This window comes from Pogona vitticeps, chromosome 5 (assembly GCF_051106095.1).
Source record: "Pogona vitticeps strain Pit_001003342236 chromosome 5, PviZW2.1, whole genome shotgun sequence".
NCBI classification, from domain to species: domain Eukaryota; kingdom Metazoa; phylum Chordata; class Lepidosauria; order Squamata; family Agamidae; genus Pogona; species Pogona vitticeps.
In genome coordinates, this window is record NC_135787.1 from 51,222,063 (window position 1) to 51,237,058 (window position 14,996).

Here is a 14,996-nt window from a genome sequence, read left to right on the forward strand (position 1 = left end):
GTAGTCTGTTGCCGGTCCAATAGGATATACAAAGGCTTTTCCTCACCTTTTCGAAAGCTGCCTCTTTATTTATCCCTTATTAGCTCACATGAACTGAGACAACTGCTAACTAGGTGCAGACTGAACTCGTTGCAACTGAAAGTGATTCAGGGATGTTACATTGACCAACACAGAATCATAAAATCACAGAGCTGGAAGAGACCGCAGGAGCCATCAAGTCCAACTCCCTGCCATGCAGGAACTCCATCAAAGCACTCCTGACAGATGGCCATCCAGCCTCTGCTTAAAAACCTCCGAAGAAGGAGACTCTACCACACTCCGAGGAAGCAGATTCTACTGCCAACCAGCTCTGACTGTCAGGAAGTTCTTCCTGAGATTCAGGTGGAATCTCTTTTCCTGTAGTTTGAAACCATTGCTCCTTGTCCTAGTGTATTGGAGCCGTGGAAAACAAACCTGTCCCTTCCTCGACATGACATCCCTTCAGATATTTAAACATGGCTATCATGTCCCCTCTTAACCTTCTTTTTGTAAGGCTAAACATTCCCAGCTCCCTAAGCCACTCCTCATAGGACATGGCTTCCAGACCTTTAACCATTTCCGTTGCCCTCCTCTGGACACATTCCAGATTGTCAACGTCCTTCTTGAATTGAGGTGCCCAGAACTGGACACAGTGCTCCAGATGAAGTCTGACCAAAGCAGAATAGAGCGGTACTATCACTTCCCTTGATCTAGACACTATACTCCCAATTGATGCAACCAAGAATTGCATTGGCTTTCTTGACAGCCACATCACATTGCTGACTCATGTTCAGTTTGTGGTCCACCAAGACTCCTAGATCCTTTGGTACAGACAGACATTGGCCTACAAGATGCTCTGTAGTGGAGAACATGTTACACTCTCTAACAGAATGTTCTCTGTACGCATATCTGAGGGATCAATATCTAAAGCCCTTAACATCTGGGATCAAGAACACTTCCCCTCCATTCACAGTCCTGTTCTTGCTAGCTGGCAAAAACTACATATATCCTATAGGACTGCTAAATTTGTTAAACAAGCCATGGTAAGGTGGAATTTACTGCCTGCTTCATAAATTCTTCAAGTTAATCTCACATCTTAATTCTTTTTCCCCCTTTTTTTTCGTTGAGAATGCTGTTACATTTTACTACTATTATTTTATCATTTTATGCCTTTTATGTTTATTTATATGTACTTGCACACGATGGCAAATACTATTTTATGATTGTTTAATCTATGTCCTTGCATATAACCTGATCAGCTACAAAGCAATAAAGTATTCATGTTCGTATATATGTGTGTTCGCTAAGAGGAAAAGACATACTAGGAGAAGGTCTTCTGCAGGTTTGCAGTATCTTGCAGCTTGATGCTACAGGGTCACTCTTTCTTTCTTTCTCTGGGCCCTGCAACAGAAAATAGCTCAACACAGAGAGGAAGCTGGGAAATGAGGAAGGAAAGGCATAAGGAAAGGCATGGCTTTGACATAGTTTTCCGTGCACTTGATTTCCATTTTAAATCTTGTGTCTTTAGCTTTGGGGGATAAAAATAAACATGAGCCAGGGACCGTTACCTCTGGTTTGGCTCTGAATGTTGCTTATTATAGATTTGCTGTCCTGTCAAACTTCTTTACATTAATTGAAATATTTTTAAGCCTGCCTTTTGACCAAATGTGTCCGCAGCGGTTTTAAAAAAAGGATACAAAGATGACATCATTACTTGAATGCTAATAGCAACACAAGACAACATCACACGACACTGAATGTGGGCTAAGACGTAGGTTAAGCAAACCATGTGCTGCGTTTCGACATATGGAGAAACTGTTATGATCATTTTGTTTTGCCACATGCCCTAGTTCTGTGTGGGTTTCTTCCTTTAGTAAGGGCTGACACCTCACTTCAGCCTTGTAGTCCGATTCTGAGACTTGGCGGCAGGGCAGTACTGTCAGCCTACATCTCGGCCCGCTTTTAGAGCTGCGTGACTTTTATCCCTTAACTAAATCCTCAGCAGATTTTGTTTAGTACCCAAATTGCAAGTTGAACTGAATTTTTTATTAAGCATCCATCTAGATTGCAGAAACATTTAGCATGGGAGCTTTTATGTAAAATCCTTCTACAGTAATTTCAAACTCGGGTTGCATGTGCCAGTGGGATTGTTGCCCAAATGAGGTCACTGAGAATTAAGAAGAGCCATTATCATCTTGAAATAAGGATATATATGTCAGTTTCCTTTTCTTTGCATTCCTCAGAATCCCACTGGCAATTTCATCCTGTCCCAATTCCATGTTTGGTTGTGAGATTTATTCCTACCACATAGAAATTCATGCCTATTTCGGTACTCATTTTTACTAAAAGACAGCATAGCAGCTTAGACATCTGGCTGCAAAGGCAGAGGTTAGAAGTTCAATTCCTCCTCTCTGTGCCTCCTGTGTGCCTGCCTGTGTGGCCTTGGGCAAGCTAAGCTGCACAGTCACGGAACCACCCCCAGAAGAACGAAATGGTAAACCACTTCTGAGTATTCTTTCCCTGAAAAGGGTAGTATGAGTCAGAATTGACTTGATGGTACATTATTATTATTATTATTATTATTATTATTATTATTATTGTTGTTGTTGTTGTTATAGATTTTCCATGCCTTTTTATGTGCTCCCCCATTGACTGAAGTAAGTTGATGCACATTTTTATATGTATACTGTTGCTAACTGTTCTCTTTGCTGTTCCACCTCAAACTGCCTTGGGCTGGCTCTGCTCAGAGAAGGAGTTTTGGCATGACATTCTTTCTAACCTTCTTCAAGAATTAGTATCTTTTACCTTGGAAAAAAGGCAGGTGTCGCTGTGGATCAGTCAGCATATGACAATAGTTCTGGCTTCGCTTTGTGTCCGACTTTGGTGTGGGGCAAGGCAATTCTGTCTGCTCCCAAACTGTTTTTTTTCTAGTTGTTGTACTGCCCATTGGTGGAAATTCCCTTCTCTTCCAGAATGGAGGATTTCACTGACAAAATGGGACCTGGGTGAATTTGCCCAAATGGAAAAGTGTGCAAAACTCATACTGCATTTTATATTTTGGAAGGTTTTTGAAGCAGTGATAGCCTGGGTTAACCATGACAAAGATGTGCGACAAGAGCTCATGGCACGGCTGATGGAACACGTTCGTCTACCGTTGCTCTCCCGAGAATATCTGGTTCAAGTAAGGTTTTTAAAAATGAAGGTTTTAACAAAAAAATAATAATGACACAAATGGTCACACACTAGTAATGAAATCAAATATGTAACTGACCACATTAAGGACAGCTAACCAGAGAGGGGGGGGGACTTTGCCTTTCCATGTGCCCTTTTTTTCTATTTTGATGAAAATGATAAAAATTATGAAGAACAAGAACAAATGAGATGAGATGACAGCCACACAACCGTTATGCAACAATAACAAACAACAGTTGAATAACAGTATGAGCTATTAAGGGCTGAACTATTAAGGTCCTTAGTTTGATGTCTAGATTTCATGGTCTTGGAGTATAGGAAAGATGGGCAGGGAGGGAGGCAGACAGACGCACCGCACACACACATGCACACCTTCAGATACATGCATCTGCTTCAGGACATTTGGGTGAACTCCGCTGGCCCTGTCAGGAAAGAATTTGGCACAAAAATATAATTAGCGGTAACTTTGTGATAAAATAAAATACAGCCTCCGTGAAACTAAAAGCAAGATGACATGTGCCTTGAGTTTTTAATTTTTGGACATTCTCGTTATTTTTCAGCCTTTTGAGGGGTAGTGCAGCCTGGGGGGGTCCTGGGGGTAAGGTACCCAACCTTCAATCTGCCCCCCTTTTTTCTCCTGTGGACCTTTTGGCATATGTGAAACTAAACATATTTAATGCACAGTATGTATGTGATGTCTTTAACTGAGGAATAACTGAAATAGTCTGACTAGCAAAATTTCCAAATTGAAACAATATCTACATGGTTTTGTTTAATGCTCTCTGAATCTGCAGTTTACTGGAACAGAATACTTTGGTTCAATGTGTGTTGGTGTGTGCAGTCTCCATTTTCTGTTAAAAAGGTTAATTTTTGTGTGTACATATATTCATATTAGAAATACTTAGCAAAAAATAATAAAAAGCAATATTCATTCTTCTTTGTATATCTTTTTGTTTCCATTGAGTTAATTACTTAACTATATCTGTGTATTGCAGAAAAAATATTGAAAATTATCTTTGCATAACAGATCATATAATCTCTTTATAGAATAAAATTCCAAATAACAATTGCCAAACATGAACAAGTAGAGTTAATCAATTGGCTCCATATTTTGCTAGGGCATGGTTTCTGTGCTGCTTTTGTGTTTTGGCTTCTATTTTTCCAGCATCTACCTTTTTGAACTAGTTTGCCTTCATTTGATTCAAATTCCTTGGAAAACATTATGTTGAAATTTCTGACTGAACAATGCAAATAGTCTGGTATAATGCAGATAATTCATGCAGGAACCGTAAGCTCTACCAAACTAGATTAGCCAGTGCTCACATGCATAGCGGAATTTACTAAGGCCATGTTAATGTGTCTACAATGCACAGAGGGTTGAAGAAGAGGCACTTGTTAAAAATAGCAGTGCGTGCAAGGATTACCTCATTGAAGCAATGAAGTATCACTTGTTGCCGCTCGAGCAAAGAGCTCTGATGAAGACCACACGGACAAGGCTGAGAACACCAGCCTGTCTTCCAAAGGTAAGGTCCATCATGACTGGCTTCTTTTTTGTGTTCTGTGAGAAGTTAATGCAGAAGTTACAGTTGCAACAGACAAGATTGATGTGCAGGTTTGCAAGGGAGATCTGATCAGTCATTGAGAACTCCAACCTTTTGGTGAAATAGTGTCGCTGCATGTATAGTTAGAGTGCCACATGGACAATATGCAAGGGTGACCACTGAACAGGGAACCCTTGAACTGTGCTGTTGAACATGAACCCCAAATAGCTGGTGGTGGCAAACTTACTGAACTTGAAGGACATCTCCTGAGTTCTATATTAATCATTGGATATTCTTGGTAGTGGGATTCAGTCTCCTAAGAAGATCCTCAGAAGAAGACGCTTCAAAAGAAAAGAGCCCTACAGGAAATTAAACATGGCCCTAAAATATGTTTTTTCTCTGCCTTTGCCCTCTGAAGTGTTAGGCAGATATGATGGGATTGTGTTTGCATCTACACCTACGTTTTCATGCTCAGCTTAAGCCATTTGCAGCCTTGCCATTTTGTGGCGATAGATAATACGGAGTCATAGGTCTCCTGTAATTTTTCTTTATCATGTTGCTTGATGGTGTGAGAACAAAGACTGTTTCAGTGGCTGTGTATATTCATGGGAACAAGCAGTTTGGTTGCTTACTGGATATTGTTTCCCTTGAAAGCTGATGGTGGTGGTTGGAGGACAAGCACCAAAAGCTATTCGCAGTGTGGAGTGTTATGATTTTAAAGAAGAACGATGGCATCAGGTTGCTGAGCTGCCTTCCAGAAGATGCAGAGCAGGTAGCTACAAAAACCGTTTAATGTATATGGTGTATGAATGAAATGCAGATAGCTCTGACTTTCAAATACAGTTTGGAGAGACTGACATGTTAATATATACAGTATATATATATCCTCTCTCTTTCAGGAGTGGTATACATGAATGGTCTTGTGTTTGCTGTTGGTGGGTTCAATGGCTCCTTGAGGGTTCGCACAGTGGACTCGTATGATCCTGTGAAGGACCAGTGGACAAGTGTGGCTAATATGCAAGACAGAAGAAGCACTTTGGGAGCTGCTGTATTAAATGGGCTTCTGTATGCTGTGGGGGGATTTGATGGGAGTACAGGTACATATAATATTTTCATAATAGTCCATTGGCTATTTGGATTTTTCCTTTAAGGAGCTGGTCTTATAGTTCCATGGTTCATGTTAGCCCTTTTCCCTGAAGATAATACTTCAAACACCTATAGGACATGCTGCTTTTTTTAAAATATAGAAACACCTCTTAGAAGACACTACCCACTGAAAGGATTGAATTGTTTAGATTTGCACCGTAAAAGATTCAGCATTTGAATTATTCTGAAAGTTCCCTTCTTTTAAATCTGCTTTTCACCATGTTTTAATTCTGCTTTTTCAACTGAAAAAGTCCTCCACTTATACCAGCACCTACTCTACATTATGTATAAAATTCATTCTATGGGAGTGCATCTGTACATTTGTTCACACAGTATTTCAACTGAGTAAGTCAAGCAGTCCAGTGTTCTGCTAGCAGCTTAATGATACGCCTTTCTTTTCTGAATAGGAAAGTGTTCATAATTCATATTGATCATTCATGGGAAAATAAGGCTGAGTAATATTTTCATCCTTTCAAGCTTTCTATTCTGTCCTCTTACAGGTTTATCATCAGTAGAAGCCTATAATATGAAGACTAATGAATGGTTTCATGTGACTCCAATGAACACAAGGAGAAGTAGTGTTGGTGTGGGTGTAGTTGGAGGTAAGATCCTGAGTAAATTGAGTGTGTTGTCTGTGTGATATACTGTTCTTGGCAATGTTAAATATTAGTTGCAGTATATATGCAGAAGAAGCAAAGTTTATAAAGCAGACTAGTCATTTCATGAATGCAGCATGCAACCTATTCTTTGAAAGTTGTGTTAGATTCAGCAGTGCCATCTGCTGGATTTTAAATTTCCTATTCACCCTAATTTTTTATTCATTCATTTATTTATTAGCTTTCATTAGAATTGTATCGCTTGTTATAAAAATCAGCATCAAAGATAGTTCATTTCTATTGGCTTCAGATAAATATTGCCTCTTCTTAAAAGCTTAGGTTTCCAGATGCTTTTGTAAATAAATGAAAAAAATTATTGGACTTTTTTTGAGAAAATGATTTTAATTTTGGACAGTCTTGTTAAAGCTGCCTTACTTTCAATCAGCATCTTTTAAAGTTATGGGCAGGTTAGTCATCCTATAGAATGAAGATTGGTTTTTGTTTCTGTCAGAAGCAATCCATTGATGCTTCCAGAGTGGAAGGATCAGCCAGCAGAGAGCTGTTGTTGTCCAAGGGATGCTCAAATGTGTCCACATCCCTCAGATTCTTTAGGGTCTTCTTTCATTATCCCCCATGGAATGAATCAAGTAGTATCAAAGCCTGAGATTCTCTTCAGCCACCAGTGCTTCAAGAATTCTGCCTTACTTCCTTAAGCTAAGCAACAGCTGCTATTGCAAAGTTCAAATTTTGCTCTATACCCTGGTTGGGGAAGGTGTGGCCCTCCAGACGTGGGTAAACTGCAACTCCCAGCAGCCCACCATCATAGCCAATGATGGAAGATCCCAAACAGTTTGCTGTGCTAATTGGGACTAAGACAAATTGTACTCTAACAATATCTGGGGGTCCACAGTGTTCTCTTAGCCTTATGCATATTACTTTGGACCATAAAGAATTCCATGACTACTTTCTTATGCTTGTAAATACACTGATCTGTATTTGGCGGGAGATTTTAGTGTGTATTATGGTACAAAAATGAAGTGAAGATTAAAAATTATAATTTTAAAACGTTTTGGTCCAAACTGAAGATGAAGCAGCTTTCTCAAGTTGTGTTCTACATAGTCTCCATTTATTTACAGCTATTTTTTTCACAGAAGGCTGCTGTTTAGCGCTTCTAATTAAATAAGGAAAAAAATGACATTGCTAAATAAGGAAGCATTATTTATAAGTTCCATTATAACAATGAAAGAACCATAGAACTGTAAAGTAAACTTGCTATTGTAAAAATGCAAATGATAATTCTTTAACAATTCGGATCATGCATCATTGGAGATTATAACCCTGATATAAATATGTTTTGCTGTTGCTTTGTTTATGGATAGAAGAAAAGTTTAATGATTGGATCATTCAAAAAAAAGAAAGAAAAGAAAACACTCCTGCTAAATAACTTGCTTTCTATCTTTTTTTATACACTGATTTAGACAATGATTCCACTATTTTTTCTATCTTTTACATTAAGAATTGGAAATTTATTGCCTTCCCTATGTTGGACTGCACTCCTCCTTAATCCAGCATAGGCAACTGTGAGGAATTAGGAAAGTTGCTGTCCCAACAGCTGGAGGACTACACACCATCTTAAAAGTGATGGTACTTTTATATAGCAGAAAGCCCCTGCTTAATAGGGGAGTGAAAACAAAAATTACAGCATTACACATGTTGATTAGCATAAATTATCAAATGCACCTGTGTAGTCTAAATAGTTTTATTCTTTTTCAGTTACGCTGAATACATATTTTGGTCATATTTCCAGGTATGCTGTATGCAGTTGGTGGCTATGATGGTGCATCACGTCAGTGCCTTAGTACAGTGGAATGCTATAACTGTAGTACAAATGAATGGACCTACGTTGCAGAAATGAGTACTAGACGTAGTGGAGCAGGTGAGCAAGCAAAATTTAAATGAGAGCTCTTGAGGTGTGTCATGGAAAAATGCATGCATGGTGGTTTTGTACCAATAGTTACAAGACACTTGATAAAATGTGGGCAGGTGGTTGCCCATGTTAAGGATCTGTTGCTGCTCCATGTCAGTGTTCTGAAGAAGACCGTGGTAAGTATAATCTGCATATAGGTATAAAGTTAATTCTCACTAATTTCTATTTTCTTAGCTTGTGTGATCTGTTGTGGGATCCAGCAGTACCCACATCCTATCATCTGTTAACAAGCTACCCTATTTTTGGCTTTTTATTGCATAGTGGCTGTAAGCCAACTGTGAACCAGGCAGTCGTTGATTCAATATGCAACTCTTCATAAACTCATTAGATGGCATTCAGTGAGTCACCTTTAGCCTCATATGCTCATTCTCAGTATGGAGATAAAGATTTTGAGGTAGATCAATGTCTTATTCAGGTGCTAATCAACTTTGAAGTTGGTCATGCGCCATGATGAGGATTTCCCCCCTCTGATGCACCTCCTGCACTAACTTGGTTGTGTGACTGTTTTAGCAATCAGTGGCTGTTTGCACAATGGAGAGTCTGCCAGTGGGTGAGATATGCTTGTGCAATTGCCTTTATGCGATCATGTAAGAGAACAGGTTCCAGCCTCGCTTTTCAGGGCTGCTGTAAGGATAACTTGATTGTGTGAAGATCCTTAAAACACTTAAAGCACTAAAGCAATAATGAGTGTTTATTAGTCTGAAACTCAATATTTGGATTAGGTTGTTGTGACTGAGTAATTTCCTCCCTCCCCCTTTACAGTTTTCAGGGTCTGTGAAATTTGATATTGTTTCACAAATAGACAGATTTCACCTCCCGCAGGTTAACTGTTAACCAGTTTTACTTTTTATCCTTGTAGGTGTTGGTGTCTTAAACAACTTACTATATGCAGTGGGAGGTCATGATGGTCCTTTAGTTAGAAAAAGTGTTGAAGTGTATGATCCCAGCACCAATACATGGAAGCAGGTTGCAGATATGAACATGTGTAGGAGAAATGCAGGTAAGTATTACAGCTGATAATGAATGTATCAGCTGATAGTGTATAATATACATAATATATTATAGAGAGAAGACACCAGCTTTTAGGAAGGCATTGTATGATTATATAACCATGCTAGTGTGTTTCTGTACCTGAATGATCTGGATTGAATATGGAGAAGTCTAATGTGACTCTTCTGCCCCTGTTCCTCATAAAACTGAACAGCAATAGACATGATAAATTACAGTAGTTTTGAATGATGAGAAATAACTAGCCCCAAATGCAAATCTGGTGGAAGGCATATAATGACCCCAGAAACAGGTTAGTAACAGTGCAATCACAAATTGATAACTCAGAAAGACAATATTTACTGCTTCTGGTAACAAATGTTGCCTAATGAAGTATTTCTCTTTTGTATTAGGGGTTTGTGCTGTGAATGGGCTCTTATATGTAGTTGGAGGAGATGATGGGTCCTGTAACTTGGCAACAGTGGAATACTATAACCCAACAACAGATAAGTGGACAGTTTTATCATCATGTATGAGTACAGGAAGGAGCTATGCAGGTAATGAACAAATTTGAAACACACTCCTCCTTTCTTCTCTAGGCTGATAAACGCAGGTGACATGTAAGTTAGCCTCACATAAGCACACCATATTCTGTACTATGAAAGCAGAATGTAATCTTGTACTCGGTTTGCTCTGGAATTTCATTTTTAGCAGATTTGATGAGTGCTATCCAGATGTTACAGTGTCATTGAAGCTACTAACATGAGTTTGACCAAACTCTGGGAGGCAGTGGAAGACAGGAGGGCCTGGCGTGCTCTGGTCCATGGAGTCACGAAGAGTCAGACACGACTTAATGACTAAGCAACAAAAATCCAGATGTTAACATTTAATTTTTTTTAAAACTGCCTGTTTTTTAAAATACCACTGTTGTAATAGTGGCATAACTAGGATGAGCCTTGTTTGCAACAATGCCAAATTGATGCTAATGGGTCTTGTCTAAAAGAGTAAAGGGGTCCACTGAATGTATAAAACAAACTGCCCAATTACCAGAACTTTCCAAAATAATGGGCTCATCTCGCTTTTAAATTTACTGTATTTGCATTTAATGTTGCTAAACCTGGATTTATAGCTGAAGAGTAGACTCAAACCATTCTACTCTTTCAGCCTTAACATCTGCAGAATGGGAAATCTTGCATCTGCTTTCAGAGGTGCAGGGACCCTCAGGTGCAGGGACTGAATTGGGCCCTCTAGTTTTCTCCAGATGGCTGTGCTGTTTTCCTCATGACACTATAATTCTGTAGTTTTCTGATGGTTGTACTGTACTGCCCTGCCCACATTATGAAAGTTTGAAATGCCTTTTCTGATTCTTAATTACTGCCAATGAAAGCTTTTAAGCTGAAATATGTTGGTATTTCTGACTCCACTCTTTGGCATCACACACACCCCAGAATGCAGCCCGCCCTCAAGAACTTACCTGAGTTACTTATGAAAACTTACTTATGTTTGCAGCCTGCAGGCTGAAAGGAGTTCCCTACCCCTACTTTACGAGATTGTTAAAACAAGATGTGAAATGCTTCTGAACAGAAATACCGTATTTTTCTGTGTATAAAAACTACACTTTTTGCTTAAATAGTTTGAGGGGAAAAATTGAGGGTCATTTTATACACAGAAGGCAGCTCTTTACCACTGCCTTTTGCAATGGCACAGGGCTTAGCAAAAAGGAAGTGGAGGTGTTGCTCTCTTCCTTTTTGCTAAACTCCGTGCCTTCTCAAAAGGCATGGAAAAGCGGCAGTCACTTTGACAGCCGCTTTCCTTGCCTTTTGCCAAGGCATGGGGCTTAGCAAAAAGGGGGTCCTTTGATCCCTGCTTTTTCTAATTTGGCATTAGAAAAGAGGGGGGTCGTCTTATACTTTGGGTCATCTTATAAACAGAAAAATATGAGACTTTGCAATATTAAGGTTACCCTACTAGAACTGGAATAGCCCACTAAATAAGAATTCAAGTCTTGTTGCTCTCTCTTTTTCTCTAGGTCTTACTGTTATTGATAAACCATTGTGAGTTGGTGCAGATATTTTTCTCACCTTGATCATGCACCAGAAGCAAGCTTGAATAAGCACTGTTGAAGCGATTGAGCCTCAAAGCACTTCTGAACTTGTCCACATTGAGACATGTTGGAAGCTGTGATCTGCTACAGTTAAGGATGAAAATGAAGATTACTCTAGGCTGAAGCAATGTGTAGCATTATTTGACATTAAGCTCATCTGACTGAGATGTAGCAAAGTTGTATGGACCACATATCTTATTTGCTGGACTTTTGGACAAAAGCTCCTTTCTTTAAGGACCAATCATGTCTCTCATGGTTGACACTGATTTTTTTAAAGTGGAAGATACAGTAGTCTGTCTTGGTGAAAATAAACTTGTTTTTCTTTTCCTAAGAAAAAGAAACATTGATGAATTGGAGGTGTCCTGGAGGGGTATTGGTTTATTACATTTTTATGCCTCCTTTTCACTTATAAAGTACTCAAGGGACTACTAAAACAAATTAAACAATAAACCCATGAACATTAGAACAGTTTAGAAGGGCAGGTTGGAGAAATTCACACCCTTCTTAAAAGCTGTGAGAGTGGGAATGGATCACAGCTCCGAGAGGAATGGGCTCCATAGTCTGGAGATAACACATGAGAATGCTCTCTTCTGTATTGCCATCAAGTGGGAATTCACAGTATAGCATCTCTTGATAGTATTCTCAAGAGAGTCTCTCTTAAACATCTTAACATCATGACATGCCCATAATGTATTAGGTTGTCCCCTAGTTTACTTTAAAAGTCAAAGACAGCACCTTGAATTAGGCCTGCCAATGATATAAATCTTCCAATATCAGACAAATATATAATCCTGATGCCATGCACCAATTAGTAGTTCAGTTGCATCATTTTTCACCAGCTCAATTTTCTGGACATTTTCAAAGGTAAGCCCATATAAAGTGCACTACAGTGGTCAAGTTGTGGTAAAATTAAAGCATGAACCAAGTCATCTCAAGAAAGGTTGCAGCTGGTGCACCAAGTCAAATAGTACTAAGCAAAACGACACCTCACCACTGCAGCAACCTAGGAGTCCAGAGATAACACAGGGCCAAGAAATATTTCCAGATCATGAACCTGACTCTTCAGGAAGAGTACAGCCTTTTCCAGAAAGGTGTCTACAGACCTTTTTATTGTCAGCAGTATCTTTATCTTACAAAAGTTTTAGTTTCAGCTTGTTCAACCTCATCCAATCCATTACTGAGTTCAAATAGCATTCTAAACTATCAGATTGCTTCCTTATAGGCGATAAGCAGTAGAACTGGTATTATCAGTATATTAGTGAAATGTCACTGAAAATCTTAGAAGGCGCTCTACCCATAGTTTCATGAAGGTACTGAATAATTAGGGAACAGAAACTTGTGTGACCCCATATACCCAAGGCAAAAGTATGAAATAGTAATTTTCCAAACACCACCTTCAGAATACAGCCAAATAAGAACACAGTGCTCTCATAGCCAGGCAGTCGTCCAATCCCCAATGTAGGTCATCTTTTTAGGTAACTGTCTTAGTTATAACCAACTAAAACAGGCCCTGATAGTCAGGGTCATCTAGGAATGTCTGAAGTTACAGTGCATCCCTTCTTACTCAAGAATGATAAATTTGAGACTGATTTATAGTTTTTCAGAACTCCTGGGTGAAGGATAGTAATAAAAGTCTTATTAATGGATTCTTTTTCTCAGAGGAGATGGGCAGTTCCTTCCTGTAAAGAGGGGTTAATGATTTTTCTTGACCAATGCATTGTTTCTATCTTGGCATATTTAATTTGCCAGAAAGCGCAAAGGACAAATAAGCAGGTGTTTATCCCCATTATTCCAGATGTTTTCCTTGTGTTCTCAAGATCCAGAAGCTGCAAATAGGACAATTATTCCCAAAGCCTTCAGCCCTCCTACTCCAGTAATTGGGTTCAAATAAAGGTGATTATGACTGATTTCGACTATGAAACATACAACAAATCATTCATAGAAACTCATCCACTGCTCCAAAAACCTTTCTCCTGTTCTCGGCTGAGGGACTTGCACAGTTTGGAAAAGTATTACTGATATATCCTGTGTGGATGTGATGAAGGCATTGAATTCCTATGTATTTCTGAACCCCACCACAGTATTATCTATTGAATCCTATGATAGTACTACGAGCTGATGTGAGAACCTGATTGCTTTTCTAAATCATTTTTTGGTACATTACAATTGTGTGCAAATCTAAGTGTGTGTAAGTATCTTTTCCTTATTTTTTTTCTGGAACTTAATGATACTATTTATAATTGAGATGGTACTTTGAAGTATGCCAGTTCTATGTTGTAAAACAGAGGTGTATATTTTGATATTTACTAGTGCTTTAAAACTAATAAATGCTACAAAAATATTAATGCCAAAATGTTTTTAACTTATGTATTGGTGGTCCTTACTTGCTAAGGTCTCCTTTGTTATGTTTTGTTGGATCTATCTTAACTCTGTCATAGGAGTTAATATTTGGCATGGTCATAATGCAGGTTTATAATGAATGTATGGAGTTCTGTTTTATTTGCATGGCATTTAAAACTATTCCTGTGTAACTCTAGCTGCTATTTGTGGCTTTGTACTGTATGTGGACATGTCTGTAAAAATGAAATAAAAATTAAACCCTGGATGCTTTAAATATGACCAAATTATTTTGATCTATTTTCTTTAATAAAACTTTGCATATTTCTTTTTCATATTTGAGACTTGTCTTTAATCAAAGCATCCATATGTCACAATAGTGCAGAAATCTGATTTTACTTTGTTTAACCAGGTAACTATTAAGGTCAACCCAAACTAGATTTTCTGCTCATATTTTACCTTTAAATATGAGGACATCTGTTTGTCCTAGTATGTGCTTTTCTCACCTCTATATCTTGCACATTTTTGGTAGGTAAACACTAGCATAATTTACAAATCAGATTGCTGTTGTGCTTATCAAACTCAAAAGACTTGCCTTCAAATTTTTGAAAACACCACCACCATTCTACGTCCCTAAAGTTTCTAATAACTAGGTCCTGTGTTAGTTGAATCCTATGTTGCACAAAGTGCAGTCCTCTGGCTGTTTGACTACTATCCCTGGATTTCTCACCGCTGATAGGAGTTCCAGTCCTAGATGTGGAACGGCCACACTTTGTCTGTCCTTGGGCTTGTACCTGGTAAAATCTTTTGTTCAATGTAATCAGGCATCCTACCAATACCAGATGTAATAACATAAATAGGTATTGTGCATACTAATAGTTTGTCACTGGCCTAATCTTCAGTGAGTTGATGCATCTGTCTCTAGTTCATAATTTAAAACACATGTTTGATTATGTCTCTTTATTGACATATTCATACTCTATACCCCTCAAAACAGGACAATTTTACATTCTCTTCCTCCGTGTGTGTCAAATGGGGGAGTATTCTAACAACACTGCAGTTGGTTTCTAGTTCCCATTTACTAGTCT

At 38.6% G+C, this 14,996-nt stretch overlaps 1 protein-coding gene across 7 annotated transcripts in view; it reads left to right on the top strand.

The window, feature by feature from the left end:
* KLHL2 (kelch like family member 2) overlaps window positions 1–14,243 on the top strand; it is a 51,174-nt gene extending 36,931 nt beyond the window's left edge. For all 7 annotated transcript variants that reach the window (XM_073001487.2, XM_073001486.2, XM_078376678.1 and 4 more), the window contains 9 exons: window positions 3,083–3,199; window positions 4,584–4,733; window positions 5,406–5,523; window positions 5,651–5,848; window positions 6,398–6,499; window positions 8,301–8,429; window positions 9,340–9,480; window positions 9,881–10,024; window positions 11,497–14,243. In XM_073001487.2, coding sequence (XP_072857588.1) covers window positions 3,083–3,199; window positions 4,584–4,733; window positions 5,406–5,523; window positions 5,651–5,848; window positions 6,398–6,499; window positions 8,301–8,429; window positions 9,340–9,480; window positions 9,881–10,024; window positions 11,497–11,525 — 1,128 coding nt within the window. In that variant the 3' untranslated portion in view covers window positions 11,526–14,243. The remainder of the gene's footprint in view (window positions 1–3,082; window positions 3,200–4,583; window positions 4,734–5,405; window positions 5,524–5,650; window positions 5,849–6,397; window positions 6,500–8,300; window positions 8,430–9,339; window positions 9,481–9,880; window positions 10,025–11,496) is intronic.
* The last annotated feature ends 753 nt before the right edge of the window (window positions 14,244–14,996 follow it).